The 16,579-nt window shown below is 37.6% G+C and overlaps 1 protein-coding gene across 5 annotated transcripts in view; it reads right to left on the reverse strand.

The window, feature by feature from the left end:
* LOC102219499 (multiple PDZ domain protein-like) overlaps window positions 1–16,579 on the reverse strand; it is a 60,451-nt gene that overhangs the window by 2,561 nt on the left and 41,311 nt on the right. For 3 of the 5 annotated variants that reach the window (XM_023333106.1, XM_023333103.1, XM_023333104.1), the window contains 13 exons: window positions 14,318–14,526; window positions 13,747–13,838; window positions 13,530–13,647; window positions 9,687–9,761; window positions 9,241–9,585; window positions 8,925–9,008; window positions 8,003–8,196; window positions 5,905–6,052; window positions 5,728–5,799; window positions 4,949–5,072; window positions 4,775–4,806; window positions 4,461–4,583; window positions 2,472–2,576 (listed from right to left, as the gene is read on the reverse strand). In XM_023333106.1, coding sequence (XP_023188874.1) covers window positions 2,472–2,576; window positions 4,461–4,583; window positions 4,775–4,806; window positions 4,949–5,072; window positions 5,728–5,799; window positions 5,905–6,052; window positions 8,003–8,196; window positions 8,925–9,008; window positions 9,241–9,585; window positions 9,687–9,761; window positions 13,530–13,647; window positions 13,747–13,838; window positions 14,318–14,526 — 1,721 coding nt within the window. The remainder of the gene's footprint in view (window positions 1–2,471; window positions 2,577–4,460; window positions 4,584–4,774; window positions 4,807–4,948; window positions 5,073–5,727; window positions 5,800–5,904; window positions 6,053–8,002; window positions 8,197–8,924; window positions 9,009–9,240; window positions 9,586–9,686; window positions 9,762–13,529; window positions 13,648–13,746; window positions 13,839–14,317; window positions 14,527–16,579) is intronic. The other 2 variants (XM_023333107.1, XM_023333105.1) reach the window with 2 other exon arrangements.

Below are 16,579 nucleotides of genomic sequence, written 5' to 3' on the forward strand. Positions count from 1 at the left end.
GAGTTATATGTGAGAGATCAACTGAAAGTAGTTTATAATTGTGGAATGTAAGTAAAGATGTCCATAGTTTAAAGCATTGTAGAAATTAAAAAAAGAAAATTGTCATAAATTTGTATTAGTTCAGAGTCCTGATAAAGCAACGACTAAAAAAAATTCTGTGTGACTTAATTACTAAATTCAACCCATCTGTGTGTAATTTGAACCATTTAAATCAAACTGTTCTGTGAAGGCTTAAGCAGTTTGTTGGAGAACATTAGGGAACAAACAGCATCTTGAAGACCAAGCAGCACAGCAGACAGGTCACAGAGAACAACAGATGATTAAGGTCGTAAAACAATATCCCAAGCTTTGAGTATTTCATGGAGTCAAGATATGGACATCCTTCCAAAGTGTCAGGTGGGACATGGATGGCATTAATCAGATAAGAAGCAACAGGTTAACTCTGGAGGTGATCCACAGTTCAGGTATAGAGAATACCTTAACTGTATGTTGACAGAACAATTATTGTGCACTCTAAACATCTGCCCTTTTTTTAAAGAGTTGAATGAAAAAATAACAGTCCTATTTACTTTTCAAAAAGTTGTGTTCAGAATACAACAGACATGAGGAAAGAAGGCATCATGGTTACATGAAACCAAAGTTGAAGTATTTGAATGACATGCAAAACACTAATAGTAGTGGAAAAGTAATCTTGTTCACCCTGAACACACCATCTCCACTGTGAAACATGGTGTTGGCAGCATTATGATGGACACTTTTCTTCAGTTGTTCCGAATAGGAGGTTAAGATGGATGAAGCTAAAAACAGGGCAATTCTGGCAGAAACCTGACAGAGGTTGCAGAAGTCTTGAGACTGGGGAGGAAATTCACTTGTCATCTGGAGAACTAGAAGAAACATGCAGCCAAAAAAACAAGCTGAAGGTTTTGATAAACTTTCTGAGATGCTGGTTCCCAACCCACTTAGGCTTTGGGGCCTAAAAAAATCCATGGAGTTCTCATCTATGCATACTCCTTATTGTAGGAGGCAATAATATCATGTAATATGTCATAGTACACATATTGTATCACATCAAAAAAGAAAACACATTTGCTTACATGTATTAGACTATATGGAGTACTATTTGCTCTTGTTTGGAATCTACAAGGAAATTGTCTCTTTGCCAAACAAAAGAAAGACTCGGGTAGTGGGAATATCATGTGACCGCACACTGAACTTTGCAGAGGTAAGGCCTCTCTCACCTCTGAAGCTACAGTGATGAGTGAGTTTCCTTCCCTTGCCATTAGAGCAGTAAAAATCCTCCTACCATTCAGCACCTGTCTCTGAGTGTGGCTTCTCAGCTCTGGTTCAGCTAAGAACAAAACATCGGCACAGACTGAGCATCAAGCTGAACCTCAGAGTTGCTTTGTCAACTATAAGTCCAGACTCTGAGGATCCTAACAGAAGTAAAAAAACATGCACAGTTCACTCATTAATTCCAGCAAATTCAGGTTTCTTATGCTAGTATTAATCCCAAGGCTGAACTTGAGGTTGAGGTATGTTTTCCTTTGCTTAGTTTGGGGGACAAAAACAGCTACTGAAGACAAATTCTTTCTAAAGCGGTTTGACGGATCTAGTTTTTGGTAAGATGATTCTCAGCTAGAGCTACACAAATTTAGTTTTAAAAATCCCTCTCAGTAGTTGCACTATTTAATGTTTTGCATGAAAAAGCATACTTTTTTTTACTGATTGCTCTGATTGTTATGTCAGTAATTAATGCTTCAATAAGCGACTAAACTTAAAAGAAATCCAAGAATATTCACGGGCTATAATACTTATTACCAGCCCAAACATGGATTTAAGTTTAGTATATAATCTGTCACATGACCCAAAACATGGCTGCTCACAGATGTTCTCTGACTGACAGACATTTTGATCTCATAAAGACATACCCAAAAAGAATTGTATTTCCTGCAAAAGTGGACTCTACAAAGTATTCACTGCCATTCGATTGGTTAATTTGATCTCAAGTGAAAAATTATGAGGCATAGTTTAGTATATTATCCTGAATATCTCAGTTGGTACTTTTTTTTATCATTATTCAGGATTTCCATCTGATTAAATCTGGATAACAATAATTAACCCAATTCAGGAATATTATGTTGTTGTCCTCAGTTTGATTCCTTTACAGTCAAAAAACTCCCATCAAAAACTGATGCATGACAACAATTTGATGGTGCTACTGATGTCATAAATCTATTCAAAGACCTATTACAAACTATGAGCTCTCTCTTTGATTAAATACTTTTCAGAGAGGCACAGTAACGTCTTGGTTGACTTTTCTAAAAATAAAAATGACCTAAAGTGTGAGGTATTTCTGCCCGTCTCTGACAGCGCAGAGGAAAAATCTTGCTGACGTTATCACATGGAGGGATTCTGCCATTATTCATCTGGTCATTATCCATTGACTACTGTATGTCTAAGTGTGACAGTACCTGCAGACTGATGGTTCCGGTGGCGTTTTTGAGCAGGGCTTCAGCGTGGTCATGAGTCATTCCCTCCGTGGACACATCGTTGATGCTGAGGATCCTGTCTCCTGTCTGGGTTACACACACACGCACACACACACGCCCACACACACATGCTACAACTTTTCAATTTGCTGAGATATTTAAATCTAAATTAAACCAACTTAGCTGAAACTTTTTTTTTTTTGCTTTAAGGTTTTAATGGTCTCAGGGTTCTTTCACATTTCACCTTTCAAAATTCCATATTTCTCCACACTCACATTTCCACATTATTCGGTCAAATTTTTCCCATTTTTAAAATGTAAACAAAAGTTCACTACAGTTTTGTCACTGGTATTTTTTTTTCTATAGTGGATGCATGGATGGATGAAAAAATCCATCCATTGATGTCGGAAATGATTTCACTGGACTTATTTCGAGCAGTTCTTAAAGATAGGCAACAAGATTCTATGAAACAGTGTCATTGTTTTTAAATTGTTTTTATTGTTTTATACTTGTGCATATGTATTAATTGTTTTTATCTTATAACCAGGTTGCTATGTATTGCAAATTTTTTGCTCAGGTCCCTCTTGAAAATGAGATCTAGATCTCAACGGGGTTTACCTGGTTAAATAAAGGAATATATATAATGGATGGGTGGATGGATGAATGGATGGGACGGACGGACGGTCGGACAATTTGATGGAAAGAGGTAATGTATTGATGGATGGGTAAGATGAATAGAAGGACTTGAAGTGATGGATGAAATGGTGGATGACAAACAGATGGACTGATGGGTGGATGGAAGAGAAAGTAGGTGGAGAGAGGATAAGAACTGGTTTATGGTCATTGATAACACATTTATTGATAGACAGATGGATGAATGGATAGATAGATAAAAGTATTTTGTTTTAGAAACTCAGATATTTATTTTCTAGATATCAAGAGAGGGAAAAACGTCCCGAAATGGTAGTATATTTTTTAATAGCCTATTTTCTGTCTCGTATATTTATTCGGACATACAAAATAGTTTGTATGAATTCCACAATTTTCCTTATTTTTTTTTTTAAAACCGGTTGCTGTTCTTTGCCATTTTTTCTATTTATAGATTGTATTTAAACTTAGTTTACGTAGTTTCATCTTTATCTTTTGAATCAGAGCTAAACTAGTAGCTATGTGTATCTATGGAGGAATTTAAAGGTGATTAAACTCATTGAATATATAAGTAAAGAAACAATACAAATTTTCTCTGCTCATAGCTTAAACAGGAAGAGATTTAATGCACATCTGGGGAACCAAAACATCACATTTACATCGTTACAGAAATCCAAAATCTCTTGACTTCTGCTTCTGACATCAGTTTTTTATAGAGTCCAAGCTCTACTGGTGTGTATAGGGAAGCTTCAACCAATGGCGTTACTCCCCTTCATTTGTGCAGCAATTCTGGCTCCATTTTACATTGGATGTGTATTTAGAAGTTCCGAGAATTAAGAGATTACCTCCTGGAATCAAATCTGCTCCATCAGAAGAACTATTAGTCAAGTTGTTTGTTCCTTTTCTGTCCAAACAGAGACTCTTTCCCAAGTCATGGGCTTCGGCCCGGTTCCTTTGCAGGTGAGCAGGTTGGGTGCCAGAACTTTCTTACACAACAGCGTAAAACTAACATCTTTCCTCTCTTAAGTGATTGTTATTCCACATCTCTCCAAATCTGAATTCCTTCCTGACTCCTAGGTCAGATTGATCCAGTCCATTTGACACAGTACATTTCTTTAAGGTTAAAACATATCTTAGTGCGAACCAACCAAACAACATAATTTTTAACTATTAATATAATTATATTCTTCTACATATCCTCTTCTGTCTGTGCACAAAAATTTTAGGTCAAAATGATTGGTAAGATACATTCAGGAGAGTCCAATAATCAGTCACTTTGTCAGCATGTGATAAGAAAAATAAAAACACACAGGCATTGCTCACCTCTAATTTCCATGTTTTGGCAGCCAGTCCATTGGTATCCATAGAAGCAATGAAAAGAGGTACGTTGCCATGGGGACTACTCCGTCCTCCGGCTAAACTTATTCCCAGGGTGTCACATGGACCCTGTGGTAATATCAAACATAAAGACAAGATATTGTTGCTTTAATACATGAGTAAACTCAAAGTCTTGTGATATAAATAATAGTTCCTTTTAAACTGGACCTTTTTGGAACAGATGAAATTTGATTTTCATCTGAAAAAAAAAAAACTGAAAAAAAATGTATTCCTTTTTTTTTTATTTTGAAGCCTCTTACCTTCTGTATTGTTACTTTTCTGAGCTCAGCTTCTTGAAGCATTTAAGAGAATAAAAAAAAAAAACATTTCAAAATGTAAAGGTTTAGAGCAAACTGTAACTGGATGATTTTTAATTGAAAACTGTAAAGTGTGTATGCACTTTTTTTTTTGACCTGAATAAATAAAATGCTTACTCCAGCTCCGTGTTTTGTTGTCCGTCTCCCTCTGGTGGCAAAAAGATGAATCACATCCACTTTTGCTGGTCAGAGTGGAGCAGTCAGAGGCTTCGCTCTGGATAAAACACAACTGAAAATATTCCTAGATTCACAAAATAATATTGTTAAAATAGCGCAGCATACTATAACAATGCTACAAAAAATTATTCTGGGCAAAAGAAGTCTGGATTAGTACATTATTTTTTTTTTATTATCAGAGGTTACAATTACCTTTGTGGTGATATGAATGTTTTTTTTCGTCTGTCATTTTTGATTCATATTTATTCATTACAATATTTTTTTTGCTCATCTACTTTGTTCTTTGTTATTTTTCCTTCTTATTTTTTTCTTTTAGAAGATATATTAAAGATATTTACATTGTGATTATACAGTATATTACATAAATGAATGATTTTAAGATGTAAAGACTATAACAAAAAATAAATAAAAATGGGAAAGACAAAATGACAAAGACTGAAACAGAAACAAGAAAGAAAAAAATGCCAATCTTTAGTGTAATCGTAATTACACTAAATTTAAGAACAATTAAGTAGGAATATTAACACTGAGGTACATCAAACAACATTAATATCATATTATTCGTGCTTGTGCCATATTTTGTACATCTAAAACTATTTAAAATTATTTTTAATATTTTTGTTCTTTTTGACAATCAAGTCATTTCTTTCTTTAAATATTTGTTCTGAATTATGGCAGGTTTGGTCCTCCATACCAGTCAAAAGAGGAAAACAGTTTACCTTACTCCTCTGGGAATACTGGAGCCCAGCTTTAAAACGAGCTACCTCAAGGTGGACTGCTCCAGTGGACTCCTAAAAAAAGGTAAAATGACTTTTAATTTAGATAACGTGAAAACTTAGCCATGCAATAAACCGAAAAACAGTAGTTGTGTTTTTTGACAGGTTAATGAGCGAGACCTGTAGAAGTCTCTGTGCATGGTCCTGTGATGCGGCGCGAACATCTTCCCCATTAATCGACAGAATCTGGTCGCCGTGTAGCAAGCTGCCGTCTGATTCTGCAACGCTTCCTCTGATGATTTCTGACACAAAGATGCCTGTGTCATCGCTATATGAAGGAAACAGAGGTCAAAAAGGTTAATAAATTCCACCTTGTGAAAGATTTTAGATCACATGAACTTTTTTATTACACTGTGTCCTCTGCTGGATTATCCCACTATAACAAGACAAGGAGAATTGAGGAAGTAAGAACTCCAAATCTGACAAGTTATAACAAAGTTTTAACATTTAAATAGCACAAGGCTGAGAAACATAAAGCAAAGCAAGGCAAGTTTCTTTGTATATACACGTATATATGTATGTATTTGTTTGTCATATTTCATCCACAAAACAATTCAAAGTACTTTACATAATAAAAACATTAAAGAGTATTGCAATGACATAAATAAGGAAAGAAAAGAAAAGTTCAATTATTAGACTAAAGTCAGTTATGTTTCTGTTAGTATCATAAGTAGAACAGTCAAAGGCAACTCTAAAGTTAGTTTTTAGCCTTGATTTTAGACATAAGGGTCTAAAGCTGCTTAATAGGAAGTGTAAACACTCTGCTCAGAAGCAGCACCAGTGTGGCTATAAACCTACATTTTGGGAGAAATTAAAACATGTCAAGCTACATTTGCCACTTTGACATTATGTGCAAAAAACATTTAAGATTTAAGTCTTGGTTTAAGTCATCTAATATTTATGTCTATCAGTTTAATCTCCTATTGATCCTGAATGGTGTTAACCAGATTACAGAGACTTTATAAGTTGTGGATGTGTGATGAAACACACCTTATAAAAGTTGTTCAGCCAAGTAAATTGTTGAGAACTGTTTGTTGGGTAAAAAAAAATCTTATAAAGTAATACAAATTTGCAATCACTTTTGAAAACAATTTTAAAACATTTGACAACAACTAAAGCAGTTCCTATTTTATTTAAACTGTGAGATTTGCTTCGCAGATGATGTGTCCCTCACAGGAAAGTGATGAAAGAAATTGCTTTGGGGAATATTTGATTAACCTTCACTCTGACCCGCTGACAGATTATTGGCAAGTCTTTCGCTTTATAAGTTTTTGCAAACTTATCATGCATTTTCAGCACTTTCCAGCCAAAACAAGGTCACCTTGCAGCAACTCTGACATCCTGGTTCCACCACATATCCTCTTGCAAAAAAAAAAAAAAAAAAAAAGTAATAATTTCTACTTCAACTGAAGAAAAAAAACTTTCACAAAATCACAGCAGTGCATTTATTATTTTCCTTTCACTTTTATTTTTGTCAAAAGCTTTTAGCACCAATGCTATGTGTAAAACTGATTAATAGATACATTGGATGCTAAAGTCATTACTAGCCTCCATTTGCAGGACACGGTGAATTTATACTGAGAGGGTTATTATTTGCATACCTGATAGGTGATAGAGTGCATCGCCTACCTGAGGGTGTTCATGATGTTTCGTATGTTTTTTACTCATATGCTTTACTTGGAATAAATCCAATAAGAGACAATTCAGCATCAGCTTTCTTTAATCATCAAAAATAAAACTTTATCAGTTCTATGTATCAGCTGTGGAAAAGCATGACTGATGCTTTTTCTTGATTAGATTGGCTGCAAAAGAGGCTAGCTCCAAGTAAGGCTTAGGAAAGTATTACATCAGGATTTTTTGTTTATCATTGCAAGAATGACATTGACGTTGTTTGATGTTAACCCAATCTTTTTTGAATACATTTGTTTTGTCACTGTCCCTGCACACTACCACGATCTAATTTCTCTAATTTGCATAATAAACATTTAAAGATATTACATGAGTGAAAGTCAAATAAATAAATACACACTCTGCACTAAATTCAGAAATCTGCTTCTCTGTAAATAACTATTACAAGGTACAAAATATGGCGTCCAAAGCAGTCACATTTGCAATTTTATTTAACAAACCATTCATAGGTCACACCAAATAGCCAAAGGATTAGTCCAAACTTATCGCTTATCCATGCCACTGGTGGAGCAACACCTTAATTCTTTACCTCTTCCCCACGGTGGTGAATCCCAGGCCTTCCTCTGGACGAGGCGTGAGTTCCAGACTAAAGATGTCCCACAGGTCTTCCTCCCGGTAGGCCTCCTGGTGCCTGAAGACACACAGCCGAACTTGTTGGGTGGTGAGCCGCAGGACTGCAATCGCCTCGTCATGTGTGGCCTGCCGCAGGTCTATGTTATTCACCTGAAGAGGTAAAACCAATGAAAAGGCATTAATGCACAATCCATTTATTTATTTTACATTTTATTATGTTGCAACCACAAAGGTAAATTGGGATTTTAAGTGACAGACCAACACAAAGTAGTGCATAACCTTGTGTTGGAAGGTAAATTATAAATATGACTTTGAATGTTTTCATACACAAAAATCCATGAATTGTTCAATGTATTTATTACTGAGTTCCCTGAGTCAATAACTGAGGAACCGGTTTTTGCTACAATTGCAGTTGCAAATCTTTTGAGGGAATAACTCTTCTAAACATCTACATCCAGACACTGAAACTTTTGGACATTCTTTTGTGCAAAATATCCAAATCTCAGTTAGAATGGAGAGTATCTGTATATATGCATTTTCCGGTCTTGCCAGAAATTCTCAATTGCATGTAGGCCTGGACTTTGACTGGGCCACTCTAGGGCATGAATGGCAATAGATCTGGATTCAAACTGAATTGTCTCTGTTTTCTAATTTGGTCATTCCTGAGGGGAACTGGCTGCACTTTGTTCAGGGGCTGAATTCATAAGTATGTCACACATTTCAGATCATTTTTGTTAAAAAAATATTTGAAAACAGTGAATTATCCTTCTATATTAGGCATTGCTGTGTATTGGTCTATCACTTTAATGATATAGATTGTGAAAGTGCAACAGAAGCCAGTGGAGTCTTGTGTATTTGCACACATGGTTCTGTTATACCTCTAATATTTGGTCTCCAGCCTGCAGCCTTCCATCTCTCTGTGCTGCGCCGCCATCATTCACTTCATGGATTATTACTGCCCCCTGGTGCAAAAATAAAAAACTTCCCTCATTATTACAGAAAAGACCAAAATGTGTGGACAATTAGACAGTCTAATTGGCTGCTGCAAGACTTTATTACTGTCTGCAATCAACAATGGATAGAAATTTGATTACACAACACTTCCTTCTAAATTTTGTAACATAATTATAAAACCTTAACAGCAAAAGCTGATTACTGAAATGTATATTTTAGACACTGCTTGGCTTTTCTCACCAGAAGGGTGTCACATCCTCCTACGATGCTGAGGCCCAGGCCTAAGTTTTCTTTGCAAATTTCTATGGTAGTTTCCCTCCCAGGCAAAACCGGGCAGCTCCGGGGGTCAGAGGTTGAAGGACTTGAAGCTGGCCAATGAGAGCACTCTTCTGGAGAGGTTTGCTCTGTACCGAGGGATGTAGAAGAAGACTGAGAGATGGGACGAGGTTCCGATGAAACAGCAGGAAGGTGGGGGTGATGGGAAAGTGATGAAGGGAAAGACTGAGAAGATAAGAAAGGGAGAGTCTTGGATCGGCTGATGGAGTGCTCGACAGTGACCGGATCTTTGAGAATCAAACTGGACACCTGAATACAAAGAGGACGGGCAAGTCATAAATCATTAAATCAACTTGACCTTGGAGAGTGCGTACGTGGCAGAATCTGTATGAGAGTGTGTGTTTCTGAACCTTTTCTACTGACAGTCCGGCTATAGGTTCATCACCCACTGCTACGACTCGGTCTCCAACCTTTATCCTGCCTTCCTGCATATGGCAGCATGGAAGAAAATGTAAGATAGGCAAAATGTAAGTGAGGATGTGTGCGATAGATATTAAAGAGATTAAAAATCAAACACACCCTGTGGACAAGTATCAGCATAATTGCCTGGGGCAATACATGAAAGCTTTTAAACATATGATGACATGTCATTAAAAAACTGCAACGACCATTTGGAGTTTAATCGGAAGCAAATATTTCCACAAATACAGATAGAACACAAAAATTAAATCAGAAGCTGCAATTATGTGTATTATACTTTAATGAGCTGCTTATCAGCAGCTCTTTATTTTGATTAATGAGTAATTGCACGTCAAATTAGAGAGGCATGATAAATTATAAAGCATGATGAAATAATGTGCAACCTATGTTTTGAAAGAACTCTGGGAACTCATAAAGCAATGAACAAGGTAAGAACTAAAACAAGCACTGCAATGCTTATATATATATACAGTATACAGTATACATATCCATCCATTTTCTACCACCCTTGTCCCTAGCGGGGTTGGGAGGGGTGCTGGTGCCTATCTCCAGCTAACATTCCGAGCGAGAGGCAGGGTACACCCTGGACAGGTCGCCAGTCTGTCGCCGGGCAACACAGAGACAGACATGACAAACAACCATACACACACACCTAGGGAGAATTTGGAGAGACCAATTTACCTGACAGTCATGTTTTTAGAATAGAATAGAAGTACTTTATTCATCCCAGCAGGGAAATTACTTTGCAGTTACAGCATAGAGACAAGACAAGACAAGAGACAAGACACAATAACAAGGTCCGGGTGTTGAGTCTGGAGTTTGGCTGTGGCAGAGCTGATGACGTCACAGGCCACCGCTGCATCAGCTGATGGGGGAATGTAAACAGCGATCAAAATGGCGGACGTAAACTCCCTCGGCAAATAATACGACCGCATTCCCCCAGCCAGAAGTTCAATGTCCGGGCCACAATCTGTTCCTTCACGTTAACATGACCGGGATTACACCACCTCTCACTCACATAAAGTGCAATCCCGCTGCCCCTCTTCTTCCGACTCTTGGAGAGGAAAATCCAGAGACCTCCACGGTGTAGTCCGGAATAAGCGAGTGCAACCAGGTTTCCGTGAAGCAGAAGATACTGCACTCCATGTACTCCTTCTGGGTCCTACACGCTGGTTTGTGCCATCTCCTCTTCTCCCTCCGTTTAACTCCAGACCTGCAGCCCCGTCGTCCCCTCCACAACCCCTCTGGGACCACAGGCCTGCCCCCGGGCAGCAGCAGAGGCCCACACAGCGGAATCAGCCGTTCACGCGAGCAAACAATGCTGCCACTCCGTTCGGCGAGGCTCTCCGCAACATAGAGCAGAAAAAGCAGCAGAAGAGCGTGGAGAACAGCGACAGAACCACATCCAGCCACAGCGGAAAGCCCAACCGACGATCCATGGGTTCTTTAAGCACGGATCCTTAATCGGTTACAGCAAATATACACAGATTATATACACACGACGGGAGCTGCCTCTGCAAGCAGCCAGCTGTGCCGGCGCCATCTTGAAAAAAAAAAAAAAAAAAAAACTGTGGGAGGAAGCCGGAGTACCCAGAGAGAACCCACGCATGCACAGGGAGAACATGCAAACTCCGTGCAGAAAGACCCCGGGCCGGGAATCGAACCCACGATCGGTTCCGCTTGTGGTTATTTGCAACCACACACAATGAAATGTGCTTTATCGATATTTTATGTGATAGAACAACAAAAAGTACACATTTGTGAACCAGAGAGAAAAGTAACACATGGACACTAAAGATGTTTTTAAAATGCAAATTTGTAAAACTTGACATTGATTTGTACTTAGCTCCCCTTAGTCAATACTTTCTATTTTGTGTCCCTATTGCTGCTGTTGCAGCTGCAAGTCTTTAGGAGTATCTCTACCAAATGTATAAAGAGCCTGAAAGTCTTTACACATTTTTAAAGTAGGAAAAGCAAGCCAAAAATAATTTATATGAATAATTGCAAAGGTTTTTGTAACAACATCCATTGGGACAAAAATGTGTCTCAGTCTGATTTGTAAGTCTTACAAATCCGACTGTGGCACTTTGACTTACTATATGTAAATGTTGCTTTCATCTCCATAAGATCTTTTCAGGTAGACAGAACATTGCCAACAAGAAAAAGAGCAGAGGAACCAAATCTGAATCTGATTTTGAAGGGATTTAACTGGGTTTTTTAAAATAATTTGCTTACTGTCAAATAAAATGAAGCACATAACTTTGCATAATGTTGCGTAACATTGCACTATTCAGGGAGAGGCTGCCCAGACAGCAGTGCAAACATATGTAGATTTCCATGCCACATTTCATTTCAATAAAAGGTCCCCACAATTTATTGAAATAGCAATGCAGTGAGTATTTTTCAACCAAACTGTATCGTAAACCTTTATTAGGGTAATTAAATCAGCATATAGCTGAGACTGCAGAAACAGACAAAAAGACCACAACATTTTCACCAGGGATTGACTGATTGGGTTCCAAGCAACTGATGGCCAATGTAGGGTTTATTAATAGTTAGTACCGCAAACTTGGCTGAACACATGAGCTATTAGGTTAAAGGGTCACATTCGCAGTATACAGACGTCAGTGAATTACATTTTCTATTCTTGCAGGCAAATTGCATGCTGGAGGGTGTTAGGTCAAATTTCTGTATTTGTCCTAATTTACTCTTTCATTTAATGGCATAATCAGGCACACTTGTGACTTGCAGAGTTTCTTCTACATGTTCGATGTGTCTCCTACATGGTATCTGTCAAACAAGGGAGAGCTCTCTTCTTGCTTCATGATGTGTGTATTCACTAATCTGTCAAATCCAGCCTTGTCCACTGGATTACCAGAAAGAGAGGCACGACTTGTCACTCTAGAGATCACATGCCCTAAGCTCCAGACTCCAGAGCTTTTCACCAGTGAATTGGACACATTGTACTTTGTAATGGAAGGCTTGGAAGCAGGAGAAACCCATTCTATTGGCCTCCTTACAGAATGTTCTTGAGTTACTCTGAAGGCAACACACATTAGGAAAATCTGCTGTGTGATTTTACATGGCTTTGCCACCTTGTGGGAGAATTGCTGTCATTTCCATTCACTTCCACTTTTTTAAAGAGAGATGGACACATTCATTCACAAATCCTTGTGAAGCAATCTGCATGACAAGGTGCTGGATATTATTCACCTGTGTCCACAGAAGTGGTTAATTAAAACAGCTGAAATCAATTATTTGGAGCAGTGACCCAATGCTTTAGGTTGCATAGTGAGTGTAGTTGGACAGCACTCCCAGAAAATTACACATTTTTTAGGAAAAACAGGAAATTACATTGTTTTTCAGCTGTGTAATTAGAGGTGTAATTGTAAAAGAAAAGAAAGAAATGAAAAAACTGAGGCAATTTGCTTTTCTGTATATTAAGAAACCGGTCTGTTTTTATAAATATATTACTGTTGTGAACAGACAGTTTTCTGATGCATAAGAGTAGTTTTCTACTCAGTAACTCTCTGAAAGTCCAGAATGGTATTTAAAATCCTTCGCCTTATAGGTAAAGCTCTTTTCTGACCAACATCCAGCAGAGTGTTTCACTCTCAGACAGCAGGTTTATTTCTGAATCCTGGAGTGACTGAGTAGAATGGGAAGTAGAGCCTTCAGGTATCAGGCTACTTTCTTGTGAAACTACTGCCTTATTTGAGAGATGTGACTGTCTTGGATAACAGATGCATCTATGAGGGGGAAAGGTATTGTACCTGGGGTAGGATGACATGCTCAATGCCATGTGATTCACCCTCTGCAGCGTCCATCTTAGAGTCCACTGTGTCCTCATCCTCTCTCCTGATTCTCTTCAGCATTTGGCCCGCTTTGTTTCTATTAAAATGAAAGTTGTCTAAGAGTAACTCATTAAAACGTGATTTTTTTTGTTGACAGAAATAGCAGGTGTGTAAATGCACATAACAGGTTATTTACCGGATGAGAATGATCTTGACTTTAGAGGGGGCGTTGTTGATAATGGTGGTGGCATTTTGATGACTCCGACCATACAAGATCTGGCCATTTATCTGAAAAAAAGTAAAAGAAACAACCCTTGAGTTTGTTTCTGTTTTTTCTTTGACTAACTCTGCATATGCCTTTTAAAAATGCCCTTTGATTTTATGTGCAACAATAATTATTGTAAGGATGAAAGTATTGAAAGTGTCTAGAAAAACTTTCCATACCCCCTGAACATTTAATGTCATTCTGCAAACAAAATCTTGAGCTTAGCTTATTGGGATTTTACATGACAGATCAGCTCAAAATAGTGTTTAACTTTATTTGAATGGAAAAGGTTTTCCAATTTTTTTCCAGATAAAAGTCTGAAATGGATGTTTTTTGTATTCATCCACCACTTACAGGAAAGTTATCAAATTCATATATCAAACTCAAATTATGTTTCTTGTTCTCCTGCTACAGTTCTTTTTTGTGATAACAGTATCCTTTCTAAGATTCAGACCATTTGTTCCTCTCAGTTAAATTTGTTCCCCATTTCTATTGACCTTACCTCCAGTAGCTCGTCCCCAACATGTACTCTCCCATCCAAACCGGCAGGCCCATTCGGGTCTATTCCTTCCACATAGACACTCATTCGTGCCCTGGAGCCCTCCTCGTTGCCTGCGAGTCTAATTCCCAAACCATGAGCTGCAGGGTCCTTCTCCAGCTCAATCATGTGGAGCTTTCCTGACAGGCTGCCATAGCGCTGGAGCATCTTCTCTAGCAGAGAGGGAGTGTTAACAAACAGGAGGGTTGTTAGGAGGAGAATATAATGGCTCAGCCAAAAAGTGTGGCTGACTACATCTAATGACTGACACTTGGAGACATGTGGAGAAGCAATCCAGGCTTGAGGACAGTGTGTGGGCGTGCGTGCGTGTGTGTGTGTGTGTGTGTATATGTTGCTGCAGTTTGCCTAGAAGGGATATTTCTTGTTGTGGACCCAGGACAATGTCTGGGTTTCTGTTCACTGAACATATATAATATAATTGTGCTGTGTGTGTGAATATGAACTTCTGTGGTGATATACCAGTAGATATATGTTTATATGTGCATGAGTTGAAATCTGTGGCTGTTAGCGAACATTTTAATGCATGTACATGCTCTCACTTATAAACACATGTTCGAATGAATAGTTTAAGTTACCTTACCATTACCTAATTCAGCTTTTTGAAATGTTATGGGAAAAAACTAGCTCTTGTGTTACTGACAAAAAGAGGGTTGTGAAAAGTATTGACTGCCAGGGTTCCATAGTGTGTGGTATCAGCAATTTTATAAAAATAGGAAAAATAATTACACCTTCAGTGAATAAATGTGCTTGAAATTAAAGGTAGGATTTTTCTAAATATGTCGGTGTTATTTTATGACTTCTTACACATTTTCCAAGAGGTGCCAAAAAATATGACTGGCACTGAGGTTTGTACATGAGAATGCCTTCCTGTTATTTTTGTTTTTGAAGCAGGTGCAAAACAGGATAGAGAAAACAAAACTGTGTCATATTCCATAACTAAACACAGCTCCATGAATTATGCACCTTCTGAATGCTGCTTGTAGCCAGAATTATAACCTTTATTTAAGGAAAGGATCAAGGTGGCCACTAAGATAGTTCCAGGTCATAACATTCATTTCCACCAAAGGAACAAAAGAGTAATCAGCCAGTTCATTGGTCTAGCCAGTTGCTCTCCCGTGTAAATGTCAGAAAAATATGTCCATGTCTTTTTCAAACGGTGTAAATTCATTGTTTGTGAGCATTATAAGTACAGTCTCCTTCAGCGTTATTTGTATCTTAGTGGGTTTGCAGTTGGGTTAGATGAAATGGAATCAAAATCATGTGACAAGACAGTTTGGGTATATATGCTGTATTATAATAAGAAGAAAGTGACAAAAACATTATGTTTCAAGGCCATTACAATCCATCTGGAAATACATCTATTACTTAAATCTGTCAGAGCACCATAAACACTGGTCTCAAAATATAACTTATCTCAATAGCAGAGAGGCTACTTCAGTCCACAAGTTTATGTAACAAGGACCCAAAACAGGCAAAATATTTCCACCCAGTCATATTATCAAATATATTAATATTAATTTATGCTTTTAGAGAATTGACAGGAAACACTAGTCAAACCAACAAAGTAACATTCCCAAACATGTCACTTTTTGGAGCTTGCTCACATTATGAATAAAATTTAATCATTTTCATATTAAACCACAATTCTAATGACGCTAATTATTTTTTGAATGATAATACAACAATGATAGGCTATTGTTTTGTGAGATTCTGTTTTGCAAATAAACCTACTTCAATTGACTTTGCAACTTAACCTCTGACTTGTCTTCCTTATGTAAGGAAAAGGAAAAACAAAAAATTTAGATTTCTGCTTTTATTTTTAATTATATCAGTTTTGGTCCTCCACAGCCCTTTGGTCTTCATGATGATGTTCTCTAATAAACCTCCAAGGCTTTCAGAGAACATCTGGAAATTGGTTTTTGCTAAGATTAAATTATGCACTAGTTGAGAAGAGGTTAAGAGAGCATCCTGTATACAGAAGCTGTTAGTCCTTGATGCAGTCTATGGAGTTCGATTCCTGACCCTGAATTGTAGCTTCATGTCACTTCCCTTTCTCTCTGTGCCCATTTTTGGCTAATACATCAATATTAGTCAAAAATGTCACTATTGGCAAACAAAAAGAAGAAAAATAAAAGAAATCACTCACTAGTATACTATATTTACTATTTAGGGGTTTGGAGAAGCTACTTTATTTAGGGATGAATA

This window comes from Xiphophorus maculatus, chromosome 5, assembly GCF_002775205.1.
Source record: "Xiphophorus maculatus strain JP 163 A chromosome 5, X_maculatus-5.0-male, whole genome shotgun sequence".
Lineage (NCBI taxonomy): Eukaryota > Metazoa > Chordata > Actinopteri > Cyprinodontiformes > Poeciliidae > Xiphophorus > Xiphophorus maculatus.